The sequence below is a fragment of the Falco punctatus genome, assembly GCF_963210335.1.
Source record: "Falco punctatus genome assembly, chromosome: 6".
NCBI classification, from domain to species: Eukaryota; Metazoa; Chordata; class Aves; order Falconiformes; family Falconidae; genus Falco; species Falco punctatus.
In genome coordinates this window covers 15844761-15865281 of record NC_137585.1, presented here as the reverse complement: position 1 = coordinate 15865281, position 20521 = coordinate 15844761, and the positions used below count along the sequence as shown (strand labels likewise).

Below are 20521 nucleotides of genomic sequence, written 5' to 3'. Positions count from 1 at the left end.
TGTCATTCACTGCACTACCATCGACTCTGTAATCCCATAAAAGATGCATTATTGCAAGAGCTAATCATTTAGAGTTGTCTTACCTTGCCCAAAGCTGCTTAAAATCTTCTGGGGTGATCAGAATGCCAAATCCGAACAAGACTTGCTTCAAGTCCCTTGGCTGTATAATGCCATTTCCTTCACTGTTGATTCCTGAAAATTCTGGAATGTAAAAGAAATCATCACTAACAAGAACCAACAAGTTTGACAAAATGTTTGATCTCTCTGTATGAGTAATGAATAACGGGAATTGAGAGAGAGAGAGAGAGAGAAAATCATGCATGTCTGAATTTCATCTTTTAATGTTTTTTCATTTGATTTTTACTGTTTCTTACTTTCCACTACGGGTGTGCAACTCCCAAAAGCTTGAATCGGGATTGACATCACAGGTGCTTGGGTAATGTACTCTGTGTGGAAAGTTTCTTACTGATGGCAAGCACAGGGGATATGAGCATGAGAAATGTCCATGCAGCTGCGGTGTGCCCACTGCCGAAGCATGCCAGTGGAAGATGAAGGCACTGGAAAATGGCACACCTCCAGATTTTGTCCTCGTCTTGTTATATACATAATATGAATTAGATTTTGCTTTGGGGTTTGGTTGCTTGGTTGGGTTTGTCAGGTTTTTCACCATTCATGTTTCCAACTGAGACTACCAGTACCACCATTGTCTAATCTACACAAACATTTAATGAAAAAATTATATTCATTTTTCTTATGCTACTCTGTTGTCCCAAAGGTGGAAATAATCTTTATAGGACAGTTTTGTGAGAGTCTTTTTGGATGGTGTAAACATCGTGGTCAATGCATCTCTGTGCTGGGCAACACTGGGTGTCATCATAGGAGCAGGTGCGTGTGTGGGCAGTGTGTAGTCAAACAGGTCTCAGGTGAAGCTCATTACTACTCTTACAACAGAAACATTAAATAAAACCAACAATAGCAAAATATGAAGAAAGTGTTAAAAATAACTATAATAACATCTACTACATAATCAATGTTACAAAAATTGAATATTATTCAAACTGATTTTTTTTTAATCAGATAGTAAGTTTTTATCATTAATGAGCTATTTTGCAGGGGTCTCTGAATATTTATAGAATCTGAAGATCAACATTGCATAATGTTCTGAAATCTATTAGTGCTACTTATTTATTTAAAGAAAACATTCCTCTTACCCTTGCTAGGTCATGCCATCTGGTTCTTGCTTTGATAACAAGGTAGTAATGAGCGTGATCACAAGCTAGCTCTGCATCCATTATCATCTGGTTTTTTCCTCAGAAAAGGAAAAAAAAACAAACAACTAACTATGTTTTATGTTAGTGGGATCTTTAATCTCCACAAGTTTCCCTCTTTTTTATTGTTCTTCATGGTAGTGGTGGTTTTGTTTTCTAGTTTCTAAGATACCCATTAAAGACTGTTACTTCACATCTGTGTAAACTTAATTCTTTAAATACTGCCTTATTTCCCTAGCTGCAGGTTAGCGAAGATGTTTTAAATTTTGTAATTCCCTATTTATTTTCAAATCAATGTTGTTCAATTCTCCCTCAAACTCAAGAGCCAGCACAGATCATTTATACACATAGAAGGAAATGTTAATTATCTCAGAAACAATTATATCCTGGAGTGACTCCAGGAAGATTATCCTTGATTTACATCAATAATGTAGATCAAAACTATCTTTGTGAATTTCCACGACACGGCTGGGGAGTAAGACCCATATTTGAAAATTCAGCCACCATTACAGGTGCCTAACTTTTGGGGGCCTGGTACTTCTAATTGAATCCAAGCATGGGGAGGAATATGGGTGCATCAGATTAGGATCTGTGTGCTAAGCAAGGATACACCTACCTGAGAATTGAGGGGACCTTACGTCTCACCATTCCTTGAAATAGTGCGCTTTCCTTCACCTGAGAAGCACAGCCCTTCTTTTGGTGCCCAATTCTCTTTAGCTTTTCTAAGTGCTTCCAGTTAGAAAACTAAGGAGAGGCTGGTCATTTCTCTTAACACACAGCTGCCCGCTTCATGCTGCATCCCAGCACTCATTCCTGCTCTGGCTATTGCTTTGTAAGGAAATGTTACAGACATACGGCTTCAGAGCCCGGTTCAGCTGAGCTCCAGGAATACGCTTCTTGGACAAAGATTCTCAAACAAGAGGCAGAGGTATATTGGGTCTGCAGACCAGGTGAGGTGCAGTAACTACATGTGATCTACCCACCGAGTTCCTGTACCACCCAGGTGGGCACAGAGCAGAACTTAGGTCCTGGAGAACTGCAACACTGCAAACTCAGCCATCCCTGGTCTCCTGGGGCTCTGGGCCTTGACAGCCTTTGCTGAGAGCTCTGTTCAGATTTAGAAACATGAATGCTGCTTTAATCTATTTCAGGTGCCTGGGAACCTTCTGGGTTTTCTCCACTCCCACTGCTAGAGAGAAGATTCCATAAGCCTAAATAATCAACCCACAAAAACAGTCTAAAAACATAACTGGGAAAATGCAAGTGCTCTTAAGGCTTTCAATCACTATTTTCTTTACTGGACTTGTGAAACAATAATAGTATTTGAAATAAGGAAATTCTGGAGCTAAATTCAAAATGTTTCAATTTCTAGCAAAGTCCAAACTGAAACGGAAACAAGAGCATGACGGTAATTGGTCTCAGACTCCAAATGTTTGCAAGACTCAATCATCACCAGTCTCCTTTCTTGTTTTGAACTGATGTCCTTGATTCATTCAGTTGTCCAATTCAGGAAAAAAGAAAAACAAACCAAGCAGATAAATATTACTAACATCAGAGCCAGGAGTAATGCTGCAAAAGACAAATAAAAACTGTGAAATAAGCCTATGTGTATATATCACATCTTCACTGCCACAGCGGAGATGAGCTGCTGATCGGGAGCATTTTCAGTCCTGCTGTATCTTGTCGTTATTTTTATGATTTTTTTCTCTGTTTGCATAGTTAAACAGAGTTTCACACTGAGGTTTTAGAATGAATTTTTTAGTGCTGAAATGCTTTATCATTAAAGGTCTGGGGCATGAGCCTCTGGTCTACCGTAACATACACTGATAATACCAGCCTCAGAACTGACAGACACTGTGCCAGGCAGCGAACTACCCTGGCTGCTCCTGAATTCAAAATGACATCTGATTCCCAAACCACATCCCCAGCTCTGCATGCCTGGAAGATGCAGCAAAGTTGTCCTGTTTGGAGGCTAGCTCAGCTCTAAGGCTGCATCTCAGGCACCAGTATATATGCTTGACCTTACAAATTTAAGCAGTCCCCTGGGGTAGTTCGGGCATTTTAACCCAGTACTGGATTCAATATCTAATTTAACAGAGTCATAAATCACTGAGAACTTGGTAAAGCTACACAGCTTCAGCTTGATAAAGACATTTTTAATAATGTCTTTTTTTTTCAATTATATCCAATACAAATTTTCACACAGCATATTCATTTCTGTAAACACATCAGATTACTGTAGGTACTACACAACTTTTTCTTTCTTATTTGTGAGATGGCATGAGCCAAACTCCTTGGTTTCTTAGGTGTGGAAGAGTTGATGGGATTCTTGGTAATTTAACATGGAGGTCAAGTTCGTTCCCCACAAACCAAGTAGGTGCAGGATTTCCTCACCTCAAAGATGAAGTAAAAAGATGTCTGGCAAAAGTCAAGCACATTAATGATACCATCATGGTTACTGTCTGTTTCATGGAAGGCAGAATAGGTGTCCTAACAAGGAATATTTAACTAAACATATTTAACATGTCAACTACATATTTTTAAACATAAATAACAAATGTTTGCTCTAGACTTGTTTTGACAACAGGCAAGTATTTTAACACAGTTTGAGAATACAAAGCATTTATAGCACTGCCTTACTAAACACTTGGGATAGTCCTCAGTAAACTGCAATCTTACTGCTTTCATCTCAAGCATGTACAGAAAAATAAGTAAAAAGTAGGGAGCATCAAAAAGCGCCCAACATACAGATTTACAAATTCACCTCCACTTCCCATGAGTACTATACTGAGAAGTATCTCATTTCTACCCTACCCTACCCTTAGAAAACCTGTGATGGAGAGAGGCTTTACAGCAATTGATCTACCAGCTGAATGGCATCTCCCATTAAAATAGGTAAGATTGTTCAAACACCTTTAAAATGGTGCAGTTCTTCAGAAATCTAAAGTAATGCTGATCAATATGATCAGCTTTGCTAGGCGTGTCCAAGCTGGTTTGAACAGAGGATCCTTTTCCTGAATGCTGATTTTTCCACTTCTCTCAATGAACAGGGATGGGATGGGATGAACTGAGTAAAAAGGGTAATGACTGCAGCTTCTCTCCTTTGTAAACTGTGATCTCTCTTACTCTGCGCATATCCGTGGTAGGAATTCAAGGAGTACATTCTAATGGTAATTACAGAAAATAATATGCAAACAGAAAAGTTGGAAAACAACTCTTGATTAAGCCCACTGTGTTGCAAACTTTAGAGACTAAGAACATCTTCTTGAAAGATCCCTCTCATCAATAGATGAACTGTTCAATGAATGAGTAGTATAGAGATATTCTTTCCTAATTACAGAATCTTTAATAGCTGTGTTCACAAAAGTCTGGGAAAAAATAACTTGGATCTTACTTTCCTGGCAGAGGCTGCAGAGAAGACAATTAGGGGGGAAAAAAAAGTTTTGCCTTGATAACTAAAAATATTTGAACTGGAAGTTTCTGAGAACAAAGATGACATGAAATCCAACATAATTTTTAGAGTCACTTTCCTGACAGCTCCTCCAAACCAACTTTTAAAACAAACGTGTGTATCAAAATAACGACCAGCTTCACTGCCAAAAGCAAACCATGGCTTGATGTATGCACCCCATAGACTTCCATCATTTTGTGATGATGTAAGTTGATTGAGACATTCTTCAGCAGTCATGTAGTGATATTTACCACCATGTAGTCTGTGAGAGATGGCTATCACATAATGGAGCTCCTGGCCCATTCAGTCTGGCATCTGCAATAATGAAATCAAAGTATAGCAAACATTGAAAAAATATTAAACATATCTCATAAATAGCACAGTAATATAACATAAAACAAGAAACCCTGCAATCATATTCTTTACAGCCCAGACATGGCCAAGTCCAATAGCTGTATGCAGAATTAGTGGTGTCTACCTTATTTACAGTAATGGCCTCAGCTGCTATAATTTTCCCAGCACAAGGTGGGAAAACTTTCTTCTCAACTGAAGAAAGCACAGCTGAAGCAAGGTCGTTTTCTTTTGCTTTAGCCTCTTCTGATGCCTGGTTGCTTTGAGGAGGGGAGGTATCAGACTGGAGGAGGAGAAAAGGAGCACCATGAAAGCTGTGACTTGCTGTCATATTGCCCACCTGTCTCAGTAAGGGAACGCAGGAGCTGCAGACAGTGTCAGAGAAAGCAATTTGCTACATCTTTGACTGTATAGCACAGCTGCTGCGTGCTAGACTATTTCCCCCGGAGCAATTCTATCCTGGCTAAGCCCTCCTCCAGTTTGAACCAATGCGAGCTATTTCAGGAGATCTGCCATCAAAATACTCCTGACTTAACAAAGCATCACCCCTGAAACTATTTCAGCCTGATGTTCTGTTCTGGCAAGACTCAGTCTTGCACAAACAGCAGCTTCATATCGTCACAAGTTTATTATCCCACAGCCCAGCAGGATCAGGAAAGGGTGACAGCCAGATTCCCAGAAGGGCACCTAGGTACTTCCAGTCCTGAACGGCTAAGGTACATTTAGGCCACAGAAAAGCTATTTTTGTCACCATTCCATATCTGATTCCTTCTGCTCATCATGCAGTGATACTCTAGGAATCTATTTTGCCTTACTTCTGAGGAAAAAGATACCAAGCATCTTTTGTAGTCTTTTGAGCATTTTAGAATTTTTCTGCATCGTATGAGCCATATAGAGAAGTAAAGTAATTCCTGTCAGATTTTAGAATAGGAAGAACTTGCAAAGAAAAATGTACACACTGACATTTCACTATACCCTACTTGTGATTGATAAGAAAAATGCTAAGTTAATCGTCTGTTCTAAAGGAACATTTCTTTTCTTTTTAAAAGATTTACATACACCGACACACAAGAGCCTGTACAACTACACCAAAGAATCACTAAATAGTATTCACTGCGTTATTTTAACTTCTCTTGATTTTACCCTTTAAATCCTACTCCCCCCTACAGACATTCACTATCCTTCCCTTTTTTCAATTCCAGTTTCTATTGAAGTCTAGTCAATACAATTTGTACTTGTGTTATCTTCCTGCTAAAGCTTATAAGAAGAAAATCAGGTTTCTTGTTCTGTAACTATAGATCACTCTCCAACTCAGTAAATCACAAATCATTGAAAAGCAAGTGAGGAGAGCTTTTTCTTTGCCTTCTGGTTTCTGAAACTTCTGATTTATATTAAATGTACATCACATTTCCTTTTAAACTATAAGATACAGTAATGTATGGAAAGAAAAGCTGTGATTCTTATAATTGGCAAAAGCAAAAACTTTAAATACAGACAAAACAGCGTTGATTCTTGATTTATATCAAAGAGCTGGCACACTAATTTTCCTCAAGGTTAACCTGTTGTGAATATCTTTTATTAGGCTACTGGATGAAGGTGCACATATTTTGGAGGACAGATGATTAACTGGATATATTCACAAAGTTCTAAACTTCTAGGCCAGAATGAAGAAAAACCTAAATATTATGTCAGCCAGCCTCGAGTCAGGTCTCCCTCTTGTCTTAGCTCTGAAAGCTAAATAATGACAGCAGAAAATAACAGTAACAGTGTGGGGGAAAAAAATAACACACACCTCTAAGAAAAATAACAGAGACATACTATGGAAGTTAAAACAGGCCTTGAAGCTAGTGTCCGAACTGCTGTTGACTTCAGTGGCACCAGACTTAAAGCATAAGTACAAAAGAAATTAGAAATTAATAATTACTTACTAGCTTTAGTCTGGACTCAGGATTCTACCCTAAACAGTCAGTTCAGATTCATCAGCCTCATTTTTAAGAGTCGAAAATCAAACCCCTTACTTACACTGCCTTGAAATCAGTGAAATTACTGATGGGGTATGGCAAGTAGCTGAGGTGAAAAAATGTGCTCCCAAATTATGAGTATATTCCTCTGGTACTCATTCCTCAGAAAATAAATCAATGAAGACCACATCCTCACTATACTCACTGTATGGGTGGACCATATATCTATATGTACACAAACAGTAAGTCATCCTCTCTCTAATAAAACTATCAATTAGATTACAGATAGCCGCATTTCAGCATTCTCTAGTAGCAACGTCCCTTAACAGTTTTAATATTCAAAAGCAGTACTTGAAATTAAAACTGTGAACCTATAAGTAACTAGATTACACTACAGAGCTCCAGTTGTATATACTGCCACTAGAACTCATCACTAACAGCTTACTAACAGATCTTTCTTTTCTGAAAGGAGTAGTTACTGGCTTTGGGCTTTTTACACAGAATCAAAAACAATTGATGGACATCACTACTATAAAATCATCCACTGTAATTTAAGATACAACATAATTCCAAGACACTGAATAAGAGTTAGAAACCCTGGGCACAAGGATCTACTCAAGGCAAAGCAATCAGTCAGTTACTTTTTGCAATCTGTTAGTGACAGCTCCATGGCACCTATCTGTGGACCTTCAGTTAGTTCACATCCCACATGTTCCAGTTTCCCTCTCGCCCCGAGTTCGGTACTCAGCAGCTTAGCTGGATCAGAACTACAGACAGGAAGATCATGCATGTGCTAAAAATGTGTGCTATCACTGATCTTTTCCTAATTTCACCAATAATATTTCCTCAAAAGAGAAAAGTTCTGGATCTTCCAGGAAAGGTTTGCTTCATGCTTTATTGCTGTTAAAATTCCTTTACCTTCCAGTATTGCCACAAAATCCAAATAACTCAACCCTCCATCTGGTAACCGTAGCATTTCTGTTAGCAGATTAAATTCACTGTCATCCATTGGCATGCCATGATCTTCCAACACCTGTTAGAAGAGAAATAAAGTTAGTTATATAAGGGCCTGTTTTCTTGCTTAATATACCATTTTGAATACTAAATATCTGGGTGGTTTATCCTGTGACTTAACTTGAAATTACTCTGAAAATTGATCTCTCTTCCTTACATTTACAGTAAGCCATTTAAATATAGATTTACTCTGTACCACTTTAATTCTATATAGAAAGAGACACAGAGCAAAATTTGACTATATTTTTGAGACTTGCATTTTAAGCAAAAGCACTGAGTGACAGGCTAAGATTAAACTTCACCTGGAAAGGAAGAAGTGCCAGAAGAAATTACATTAGCTCGTTTAGAAGACTGGAGGAAAACTGTCATTTGCAGAATTTCCTGCTACCACTTTTCCCCACAAGCCTGCCACAACTCCCTCCAGGACAAGAAATGCTGCAGAAAGGATTCAGACCCCTGAACCACATACAGCTGCAGTGAGGTGGAAGGCACGATTCCTTCTGCATTGCTGCTCTTCAAAGCAGATTTGGGGATCCATTTTGGCAAGGAACTTTCTGATCTTCCTCCATTCCTCCCATGTCCCAATCTCTTTTTTTTTTTTCTCTCTCTTTTTTTTTTTTTTTTTTTTTTTTTTAGGCCTTCTACCTTTCTGCATCTAAATGGTACAGCAGTCTGGAGTGGTTGCAGTCTGCTGTTGTGCCCCTCAATGTTACCTGGCAGTCAGCTGTGGAGGGGTCTATGGGTTTCTTCTACTTTTCCCACCTCCTGTTTCCTTGAAAAGTTGTAGTTTTAGCCTCTGCTGCTGCTGCTGGCTTTTCCAAAACCTTTCATTTCCTTCAGCTGCCTTGTAATTCCTGATTTGGGTCTATTTCTTTATAACTATCCTGCACACCTCTGTCCTGACTTTCCAAGTGTTCCTACAGCAATTACTCTTGCCATTATATTTTATTTAATTGTACAGATTAAAAGAAAAAAAATCATTAGATAGCTGAACAGCATAAGGATTGTTAAAAAAAGTGAGAATAATTAGCAAATTATTATTCCTTTCTATGAAGGTAAAGCTTCTGGATAAGCAAACACATTTTATGTTCAGTTGAACAAGTATTTACCATCAGATCAAATACTTAATAGTAATGATAAGGAAATCTGGCTGCACAAATCCAATCAAAGCTGAAGAGAATCAGTCACAATAGTAATGTTGGTGACTACAGTTTCAACTATTAGTACTTTCATCTAGAAGAAAAAAGTGATAAAACTCTGACAAAACTGCATACAAGATTAAGTCATGTTAAATTGTATGACTAGGTCATTGTCCTGTGCTGAATGGCTCACGAAAGACAGTTTCTAAGTCTTCTTTAAAGGAAGAGGATTGGTGACAACCTTACAGGGAGAAGACACTGTAATCCTTCACACAAGTGAAGGCACGCAGACAAATTGTGGATGTTACCCCAGGACCCCTGACCGAGCTTCAGTTATTCTCTTCCTGATTTTGAACTACATTAAATATTGGACAAGTCCAAGGGTGAAAAGGCAAGGTCTGTGCCTACTTGCCCAGTTCCCAGGAAAGCCAGGCCAGCAAAGCCAGAGGTACTAGCTTACTCTTTGGTAAAGGAGGTGGAGTTCAGCATCCCCCTTCACTAACGAGCCTCACACCTTTGGCACTCCACAGGCAAGCAGTTAGAAGGTGTCGTATGCTGTAAGCTGTAAAGAAAAACACAGCAAACTGACAGTATTTTTATAACCCTGCAAAGGTTAACTGGTGATTTTATTTCTGCTTTTTTGAGTTATTCAGGCATATCAACATCAATTACCCTTCAGAGGAGTGTAAGGGTGCATTCTGCCCACTCCCCTAATGCCACTGTAACATAATGTTATACAAACTTGAGTGTAGGAAGGCTCTGCAGAGGTATCTGGACAGGCTGGATTGATGGGCTGAGGCCAGCTGTATGAGGTTCAACAAGAAGTGCCTGGTCTGTGCCACCTGAGTCACAGCAACCCCATGCAATGCTACAGGCTTGGGGAAGAGCGGCTGGGAAGCTGCCTGGCAGAAAAGGACCTGGGGGTGCTGGCTGACAGCCGGCTGAACGTGAGCCAGCTGTGTGCCCAGGTGACCAAGAAGGCCGACACTATCCTGGCTTGTATCTGGAACAGCATGGCCAGCAGGACAAGGGGAGTGATTGTCCTCCTGTACTGGGCACTGGTGAGGCTGCACCTCAAATGCTGTGTTCAGTTCTGGGCCCCTCACTGCAAGACACTGAGATGCTGGAGCGTGTCCAGAGACGGGCAGTGAAGCTGGTGAAGGGTCTGGAGAAAAAGTCCTATGAGGAGCGGCTGAGGAAACTGGGGTTGTGTAGTCTGGAGAGGAGGAGGCGGCTCAGGGGTGACCTCATTGCTCTCTACAGTTCCCTGAAAGGAGGCTGCAGCACAGTGGGTGTAGGTTTTTTCTCCCAGCTAACAAGTGACAGAACAAGAAGAAATGGCCTCAAGTTACACCAGGTGAGGTTTAGATCAGATATTAGGAAACATTTTTTCACTGAAAGGGTGGCCAAGCATTGGGACAGGCTGCCCAGGGAGGTGGTGGAATCACCATCCCTGGAGGTATTTAACAAATGCATAGATGCAGTGCTTGGCAACATGGTTTAGCGGTGGACTTAGCAGTCCTTGGTTAACGGTTGGACTTGATGATCTTAAAGATGTTTTCCAACCTAAATGATACTATGATTCTATGATTCTATGAAATAAACAGACCTTATCCACTTCCAAGTTGGGCAGACAGCTTCTGCCCATTTCTATGGCTTTGCCTGGAATAACAAATCAGAACACAAGTATGCTTTTATGTTTATCACTACCACACTATGCTATTACTGGTTGAGTATCCTATTCCACCTCTGAGGACAAGCCACTCTGTCCAGCTGTACGGTAGCTGCCTGGCTGCTTTAAATGGAGCCATGATCAGAGTAGCAGTTTCAAATGTGCCAATAAGGAGGGTGGTGGCATTGGCACACCTGCCTAGCTACAGAATCAGGATCAAGTCAAAAAGCAGTACACCACTGTAGATCACTTTAACTTCAGTGGCACCCCAAAATGCCTCACAACATACCCACCCAAATGCACCTGGGACATGTCATACCGCCCACGCCATTTGCGACAATGTGATGTATCAAAAACATCTATATGCAGCTGGCAGATATGATACACAGAGTCCTACATACTTCTGAAGTGGCAGTTGGAGACCAGGGGAGATTCCCCACAGTGCCTACAATGGTGCTAGACACCCATTTTGAGATGCCCTTATCTACCACAGAAGCTCTACAAGCTCTTGGGTGAGAAGCAACGGTGCTCCCAGGGCAAGGATTGATGAACATCTTGGTAGAAGTGTCAGGGAAATTAAAGCAGGAAGAACGTGAAAATTTCCAGTTGGAATCCCACCTAGACAATGAGGTGGAAAACACCCTTTCTTTTGCAAAAGCTGCAGAAATCTTTAAAGACCACAAGTGATGTGGTTTCAGTCTGCATGTCACCTGAAAACACACATGCCCAGGCAGTTCCCAGTGACATAAGTAGTCTGTCACTTCAGTTCTGACAAGGAATCCCTTTTAATCACCCTTATTCACACAGAGCTCTCATCCTCGTTCATTCCAGGGTAGGCTTATTTCACTCAGCACAAGGCAGGGCAGAACAGGACTATTGCAGTGAAGCATGCCCCTTTTGACTGATCATAATGAGCAGCAGCGGGGCAGAGTTCCCAGGCAGTATTCCACCCAGCTGGTCTCTGCTGAGCTTGCAGTGTCCAAGAACATCACAGTGCAGCGATGCATATACCTGCTGCAGGTACATGATGATTTTTTATCCTTTGTACATTGCCAAAACTTGAGAAATGCATCATCCACAGTGTAATAAAAGAACAATGAAACCACAAAGACTAACTGTTCAATAGCTTCTGGTGCTATACAAATATCTTAAATGTGAGTTGTATACAGACAGCCAATGCAGAAGAAAAAGCAGCAGGTAGAATGAGTTTGTTCTGCCTAACAGTGACAAAACGCATGTTGCTGCATTAGCTGCAGGCAACATATAAGCCTCTTAGGTATCACATTGTAGTGTAAATCACAACAACCAAAGCCAATGTCCCAAAGGTATGTGCCACAGATGGCAGATTTGTATGGGAGGAAGGGTTGCAGCTTAACGTATTCCAAATAAGTGTATTATTAACAAGAAAATATTAAGAAAAACGGAAAATATTTTACGTGCTTTGTCCTCCCTCTTTCCCTCCCCTTCATTTCAAAGCAATTTTATTTCCTGCACATAACTGCAGAGAGATACCCACCTGGGGGTAAGATGATGTGTGGCTGAATGCAGCTACAGTGTTCGCAGGGGAAGGCTCTGTAGTAACAGCCTTCATCCTGTCGTATGGTGTAGAGCACATACCTCATGGGCCTATGCCGAGAAGGAGAGAAAGGAAGGCAACAGCTTGTCACCCCCTCACAGTCAGTGTATTTGTCCCTGCAACAGTAGCTGGTGACAACATACACAGTCCGTGGTACATGGATGCTGAATCAGAGTAAAGACAGAACGGGACAAACTTTCTCAAGGGACTATGCAGGCCATTTTCAAAGGTTCAGTTCTGGTTTAACTCATGCATCAGCGCCCAGACAAAGGGCAGGCAGAGAGTGCATTACTGTCATAACACTATTCAGCAGCACATCTTGCTTAAATCTAGGTAGACTAGGAAAATGTTACTGCCATCATGTCTCTTTTCCTGCCCAGTCTCAACTTTCAGCAAAGGATTTTGCTTTGAAATGTAAAAAGAAGGAAACGTACAGCTGGCTGTCAACAGCGTTACAGCTACAATCCCAAATCCATGACCTCACAAGCCTGTCCAAAGCACAACAGGCAGTCAGATAAGCCATTAAAGCTGTGATGAGCACTAGGAATACCACAGATAATGCTACCTTAAAAAAGACACCTACAAAATTCAGTGGGAAGTCTTGCCAAGTAAGAACTATACAATTTCAATACATGTGTGTTATTGTGGATCTTCTCAGCACTGAGATGCTGTACCCAAATCAGCTAACTTAATATCAAAAGCCATCCAACATCAAATAATTGCATTGGAAATTTACAACATGATTAAAGCCACTGAAGCCAAATAAGAGCTACAGAAAGGTTCTCCTCTCCTTTTGGTGACCAGTCTACACCCTGAAATGCTACTAGATGTCTGGAGGAGATTTCCTGGACACAAACACTGCAGGCTCCTTTGAAAGTAGAGCAAAAGTGAGCAAGAGAGCCGGGGACCCCAGGAGGTGCCATAGTCCCAGCACGATAAGAAGCCACACTGCGGTCCAAGAGTGGTTCAGAGGAAGCTGAGGCTCAGAGATCTCAAAGACAGTATACAATTAGCTTAGGTCATTCGCCCTGAAGTGTCATGCTGTAACTGTTAAGAATCTTATTCTTCACCTACCTATATCAGGTTCCTACCAGCTACCACTGTGGAGTTGCAAAGAGGGCTTAAGGACTCTTGAGTTAAGGCTTTGATAATTCTTTAAGGTATGCCCACTCACTTCATACAATAGGTGTGTTGTTTGTTGACATTAGGCCCCCAAGTCCCAGCTGTGTCTTGCCAGTCCCAATTCATACATGTAGTTTTTGACAACTGGGAGCAGTGGAAGTTTTCAAGACGTAGGGCTACTACAGGATGACAATTTTATGTCTTTAAAGATGAGATCCTTTCTCATACAATAACCTACATAAGACCTGTTTAGCTTATCAGTAACTGAAACAGTCCTGAAGGATTTAACTTTACTTATGTGAGCAGATACATTGCTAAGACAGTATCTTTCTGGGAAAAGTACAGGAGAGAGAAAAATAGGTAACATCTTTCCTACCTTCCACAAGCCAGCTTTATTAATTTTCCCATGTGATTGCTTGTTGCAGGCAAAAAAGCTGTCTTTAATAGTTGCTGTCTGTTTTATCACTCTGCCCTTCTGCCTTTTAATTACTTCCTCAACAGTTCTGTTCTGAGCATATTTATTAGATTGATCTTCAATCTACTTGATTCTAAAATTGAAAGATTGTGCATGAAGACAAGCTGCTTATTTTTTGTAGTTTCAAACGTTTGATACAGCAATAACGACCAAGATTGCTTCAATGACAAACAAGACATAGACATGGAAGAAGCTTCGTTGATGCAAAACAAAATGATAGGTTGCCAAGGCCCATCTTGTGCAAACATTTCTTATGTATAGCTTGCTTTATAGAAAAGAGAGAGAGAAGAAAAAGAACCCACCCCAGAAATTGACTGCTACTGCTCTGAAGTGTTTATTTTGCAAATGAAGACCTCCAAAGTGAAGGCTTATTTTCTAAAGATCCCAAATTTCTACATCAGCTAAGGAGCCACCTTCATCCTTTAATATCTTCTCAGTTAACATGAGATGGCTAAGTTACCATGAAAGAAGTTAATGAAAGTCTTTCCATTGATTTTAAAAGTAAAAAATATCTCTTATGATGTTTTCTTTCTTCCTGTATCCCAACTAAACCACTTCTATGCTTTTTCCCTTTGGAGGAATGGCCAGAATACCTTTCTTTCTTGGGCCCTATAAGAAAGTCCATAGATATGGACTATATAGTCTTCTTGCTGAAATACCACAACCTTCATCAATAAGCCATTAAAATAAATAACAATTGAATATTTTAAGACTTTTAAAGATAGAAAATAAATTAAATTAAAGGGTATGTAATGTGCCCCACTTGCACCTTTTACATCCATTATGGATTTACTATAAGCCATGAAAAGGAAAGTTAGAACAATTATTTTTGTTAAATTTTAGAGAATGTATTTCCATATAAGCAAAATGCAGAAATATTCAGCAGTCTTATTTTATAGATTTATTAAATGTGTTTTATAGTATTCCTTAAACTTGAAGATAATCTTAACATTTTAAAACTTATTCTAAAAATATGCTAATGAAAAGAGTTTTACTTTGATCTGAGCAGCACACAGAAGATTAACTCTAAGCCTCCCAAAAGGGATCAAAAGATTACAGTGCCTGATGACTACCTCCTAAGGATCTCAGATGGACTCATCTGCTGAAGGCACCTGGTCTTCTGAGATATCTGCTCTCTTGCCTGAATGTAGTTACCAACTTTATCTGTCCCATCCAACTGATTATTCTATCATCCTGCCTATCAACATAGGCCTTGTATGAACGACCCTGAGAAAATGAAAAAGTAATTACAGGACAGGTGATGCAGGTAAACCCAAATGTTCTTTATATCATTCCTCCTTATTGAAGTTCAAGACTGAGGCAAAGGTTGGATGTATCCTGGAAATAAATGAATGATTACTTGTAGGATGTTATCTAAAAGACCATCTGCCCTGTCAGGGGCTTATTCGCAAAAAGCTCTCTTTATCTACTAGCTTTATAACCTAGTAGGGAAGCCTTAGACCAGATTGAAGAAAAGAGCTGACATAAAAGCTCACAGGAAGGTATTAACCACAGCCACTTAGCTGGGGACCTAAAACTACTTGGAATAGGGCTATACATTACAGAGTCATAGAAAAGACAAAAGCAGACAGAATGGATCAAGCATGCTGATTGTCAGTACATGAATATAAGAAATGTGGTATAAAAAAGGGAACCTGGAAGTCCTTATGGTTCTTGGAAGATCCTGAAATCTTACAGTTCTTAAGCCTTATTTAGAGTTCTACTGATAAAAACCTATGAGAATGAGTGCTACAATGGTAGGATGCCTACTATATATCACAGACAGGGAAAACAGGATTTGGATTTGAAGCTCTTGGAGATTTGGAGATTTTTTTCTAAGAAAAGAGAAAAAGAAGCAAAATCATCCAGGTAAAAGAGCTGGTTGTAATTGGTTGGGTAATGATTACAGTAGAAAACATGTTGTCCAGCAGATTTGCAGAATGTGTCAGTGACATCCTGTTGATGCTGCAAAATCTAGTGAATAGCAAGTCTTTCTAAATTTTATCCTAATTAACACAGAGAAACTGCTTGAAAAGGTGAAATACAGCTTAGGCAGGAACGATGATGGAATGACAGAGTTTATGACACCTGTGAAGGAAAGCAGGAGAACAGTGAAAAAAGTAGATTTCTACCTTCTCAAGAAAGTAAAGTCTCATAGAAAATGGGTCTAAAGGGAAAATAACTTAAGGAGAGCTGGCAGTGCATCAGTGAAACATGCCATCACAGTATAAGAGAGAAGCATGAGTATATATGACCAAAACCTGAAAGGCCACAACACAATTTGAGATTCAATATAAAAAATATCAAGAGCAATGAGAACTCATTCTATAAATGCTTCAGTAATATAAGAGGAATTGAGAAAAAATTTGGCTTTCTATTCAACAGAGAAAGAAAACTACCAACAGATTGCATTAAGGGGGTGAAGCACTTAAAGCCTCTTTTTGTATCAGTCTTCAATAAAGAGTCAATATAAGCAGGCTGCTTGAACAAGTAATACTAACAAAAAATAAGGAAGGAACAAATTACAGAATATTGCTGTGTATTCATATTGGTTCTTAAAGAACTGGCTAAAGTTGCCTCCCAAATTTATGCAGAAAAGCAAACACATGACCTAGCTTAAAAAAGACGGAAGGAGAAGAACTGGAAAGTTACTGACATATTTCTAAGAAATCTATTCCTGCTTTCAGGCAGTAATTACAGAGTCACAAAGAGTTCAAAGTCTGTTAAGAGACAGAAGGGCCACTAGGGATCCTTGAGATCTACCCTGATTTCAGGGAAGATAATAATTTAAATTATACTCCCCTCCTAACAGCATCACTTTTACCTTGGTTTCCTAGGGAAATAAGAATAATGCAATCATCCTTTTCATGCCCATCTGTCAGCCTTTCCCCTAAATTTGGAGTCCATCTACCAATTTCAGACAAACTTGAGAGTGGTGGGGTCTTCAGATACAGTGGTTACAAGTTTTGTGAAACTGACAGTCATGAAAAGGAGAGAAACTCTTCATTCTCCTGGTTGGGAAGGCAGGGACATTATCTTTTCTGTTTGTTAGCAGCTAGCCAAGCAATCAGCATATGTGCCTCTCTGGGCTAGCCATGCACTGTCTCTTTCCCAGCTGGCAGCTTGAAGTACTCAGTGAGAAGTATGTTCTTTTTCTACGTTCAAGTAATAAGCTACAAGTACATTTACCAGCCATGTGAGGCACCAAGCCCTACTCCCTTGCATGTTTCTGTATCTCTGAGGTTGGGTTGCAAAGTTCTTCGTTCAGGCCTGACAAACCCAACCTAACCGTCTACTCTAACACAGCAGCTCTGGGTGCCAGAACGCTTGCTGAAGGTGTGGATAAAGCTCCAGATGGTGGCTCAGCAGAAGTTAGGGACAGAGATATTTATTAGTGAGGCCACTGATTAATCTTGAGTTTAGCGTACTGTGTCCTATTGACAGAACTGTATTGCACGTTGGTGAGTCATCTGTATTTTTTTAACTTGCCAGCTCTCTGCTTTGACAGTCTTTCAGTAGAAAAGGCATCGGACCTCAGTAAAAATAACTTTGGAGAATTTCTGAAGGATCTTTTGACCTCAAGAACAGGAAGGGCAAGCTCAACTTGCAGAAAACAAACAGGTTGATTTTTTGATTGAAGTACTGATCATACTCTGCTCTGGGGACAATCTTGGAACGTGCCTGCAGGAACACTCTTTTCCCCAAAAATATTACATAAAAGGATCCAGCCATAAGGACTTAGATATTTCCTAGTGTCTCACAAAAGTAAATTAGGAAAGAATTTCAGACAGAGGGTTTGCTAAAGTCCTGAAGATTAAGATGAAGGCCATTGTGGAATAGAATCTTTCACAGGTAGAGAGAATCTTAATTACAGGTGGAAGGGTGTGGAATTATCAAGATTCCACCTGTTGCAGACCATTGGTCCAAAAATCACCACTTTGGTAAGAAAGAGGCCAGGCTTGCTTTCCTAGAGACATCATGTAATATTTCTTTTCCATTACCAGTCAGAGCCACACAGCACCCCTTACACAAGGAAAGAAGTTATAACAAGTTTCATTTTAGGAGTTTTAGGAGGAGGGACAGAAACCTTGAACTCCAGGCTAGAAGGCTTAGAAGGTGTTGGTACCAGAATTGACTTGAGCACCACAGAACATCACTGTGACAAGAGGAACTGAAGGGAAGATGTAAACCACTGCTTACACTTACAGAAGGAGCAACTCATCTGACATAGCTCCAAGACAGGAGCTGAACATATAAAGGTTCTGTTTTAAACTTGTCAGAATGCCTAAATCAACAGTTCTTGTCAATGTCGTAAACAAAAAGTCAGGCTTCGTATGTTTGCAGCATGGTCCCAGCTTGCTGCATAAGTGATTGACTCACTTCTGTGCAGTCTTGACACAGTAAAATGACTCAGACCATGTGCCTGAGAACTTGTCTCACATGGACTGGTGGCAGGTAGCCCAGTAACACTTCCAAATATTTGACATCTTCCCAGTAGCTAGCAACTGACCGCACTGTATAAAGCAGCTCAAAGGCCTCGTAGCCAACAGTCACCTTGGTAAGATTGTAAAGGAGATTGTGGTCTTTCTTAAAATATCCCAGAAAGCTTGTATCATTCCCAGACCTGACTAGGAGAAACAGAAGGATGTCCCAGTGCCTGAGGGGCCTTCAGAAGATGGGTAGCATGCTCCTCCTCTGCTTTGCCTTTCTACAGCAGAGCTTGGCAAAGAGTGGTAAGTGAATGCTGGTGAGTGCAAGCTGTCCTTCGGCAGGGTCCTTCAGCAGGCACTTGATTCCTCATATTGCCAATTCCAATGCCAAATATCCACTGCCAATTTTTCTACATTCATGACAGAAACGTGAAGGTCCTGGTGGACCCATAAACAATTTTGTGAGACCTTTGCTGCAGGTTGCATTAGGAGTGGCACTGAAATTGTTATTAAGGGTCAGAGCTCAGGGGCCACTGTTTATACCTGTGTTTAGTGTCCCTGCAACATTCAGCCTCCTTTGAAAAGTGTGCGGAGATCCTGTGTCAAGGCTCTGGGACAACAGAACAGAGACAACAGAGACAGGTTTTTAGAGCCATAGGAATAAGCTGCCAGTTCTGATGTGTGAATGCACAGACAAGGCAATCCCAGGAGCCTGTCTGGAGGGGATACAAACGGGGACTTAAGAAACACAAAAAGGTCAGATCGTTGAAGAGGAAGCAAAGAAGTCTGAGGAGAATCTGGGGCAAGACAGGACATACTCCCGTCCTGAGAGGTATTGACAGAAATGTGAGCTTTGCATAGGGCATTCTGTTTTATGTAATACCAGCCTGAAAATGCAGAAGGATAGGCAGTGATCGTGGCTGTATTAGAGTAAAGCATTATCTGGACTCAAGTGAAAGGAAATACATGTGTCTCGGGCTTGACTGTACATGTAGATTCTCATGCAAATAGAAGAAAAATATTTCTAAGAGAAGCTCATCCCATTGCAAGGGAAAGTTCATTGTGTGTGTCCCACCCCACCCCTCCCAGATTATGTAGGTGTTTACATATATTCAAAAATAAAAAGTGAGGAGAAGCAACAAGTCATACATCTTTGCAACCTGGATGCCAGTATCAATGATGCTGGTTCAGTTGGAGGCTGTAGCTATGGCCTGCGCTAGTCACAGCCGTCAGATGTGCCAAAGTTCCTGATCCTCTGAGAATGTTCAGATCCAATTCCTGAATAATGAGCTATACTGATTCTACAAAGGATCACAAGCTTACTCTTCAGACATTATCTAGAGGGCAAACCCCCAATTTTTGAATGAAGCAGTGAGATATAAACCTCGCGGACCCTGTAAAGTGAGCTCAACCGTTTTTACCTGAATCCTAGAGCCTTTGATGAATGATTCATGTGTGGTTGCTCTCCTGATGTAATACTTTGAGTGTTGTACAGTTCTGAATGTATCTGCAAAATGAGAGTCAGCCTAGGACAGTACTTAGTATTAGAAAAACAGTATGTATCCTCAGTCCATCTGAAAGACTCCATTCTATACATATTTTTTCTTTACATTAAATAGAAAATTGTCTGTAATAACAGTACCTTTTTGAAAGCTCTGTTTGCCTTTTTTCTTCTCTTTGTTGTTTTTCTTTTGATATATGTGAGCTGATACCATTTATGTCACCAGAAAGAACAGCAACTTTAAAGTTATCCAAAAGCATCTTATAAAAGATTATATCAGAAGAGTTATTCTTGTATTTATAGCATAACCCAGATAAAATAAGAATTTAAAATAATTTGAGAGGTTGAGAACAATGTATAATACAAATGTCTTAAGGCAAAGATGATCAAAGTAACACATTTCCTTCCCACGTACAGTTAAGGACATTATTCAGAAGGTTATCCTTAGGTGCTGGAAACTATCCTTCCCAGGCTCTTTCTGTAGCCTACAGAGAAAGCAGGAACCTAAGTTAAGCACTGTATCACTGCCTGGAAGAGCTCCATTGACTTTAGAAGGAGCCT

At 40.2% G+C, this 20521-nt stretch overlaps 1 protein-coding gene across 1 annotated transcript in view; it reads right to left on the bottom strand.

Annotated features, from left to right (window-relative positions):
- Nucleotides 1-20521, bottom strand: part of EFCAB6 (EF-hand calcium binding domain 6) — a 110023-nt gene that overhangs the window by 37022 nt on the left and 52480 nt on the right. Inside the window, 11 exon segments of the mRNA XM_080391614.1 lie at nucleotides 84-189; nucleotides 192-201; nucleotides 1212-1298; nucleotides 3621-3758; nucleotides 4896-4916; nucleotides 4918-5013; nucleotides 6889-6952; nucleotides 7865-8064; nucleotides 13931-14092; nucleotides 18470-18583; nucleotides 20086-20283. Of these exon segments, the coding sequence (XP_080247740.1) occupies nucleotides 84-189; nucleotides 192-201; nucleotides 1212-1298; nucleotides 3621-3758; nucleotides 4896-4916; nucleotides 4918-5013; nucleotides 6889-6952; nucleotides 7865-8064; nucleotides 13931-14092; nucleotides 18470-18583; nucleotides 20086-20283 (1196 nt within the window).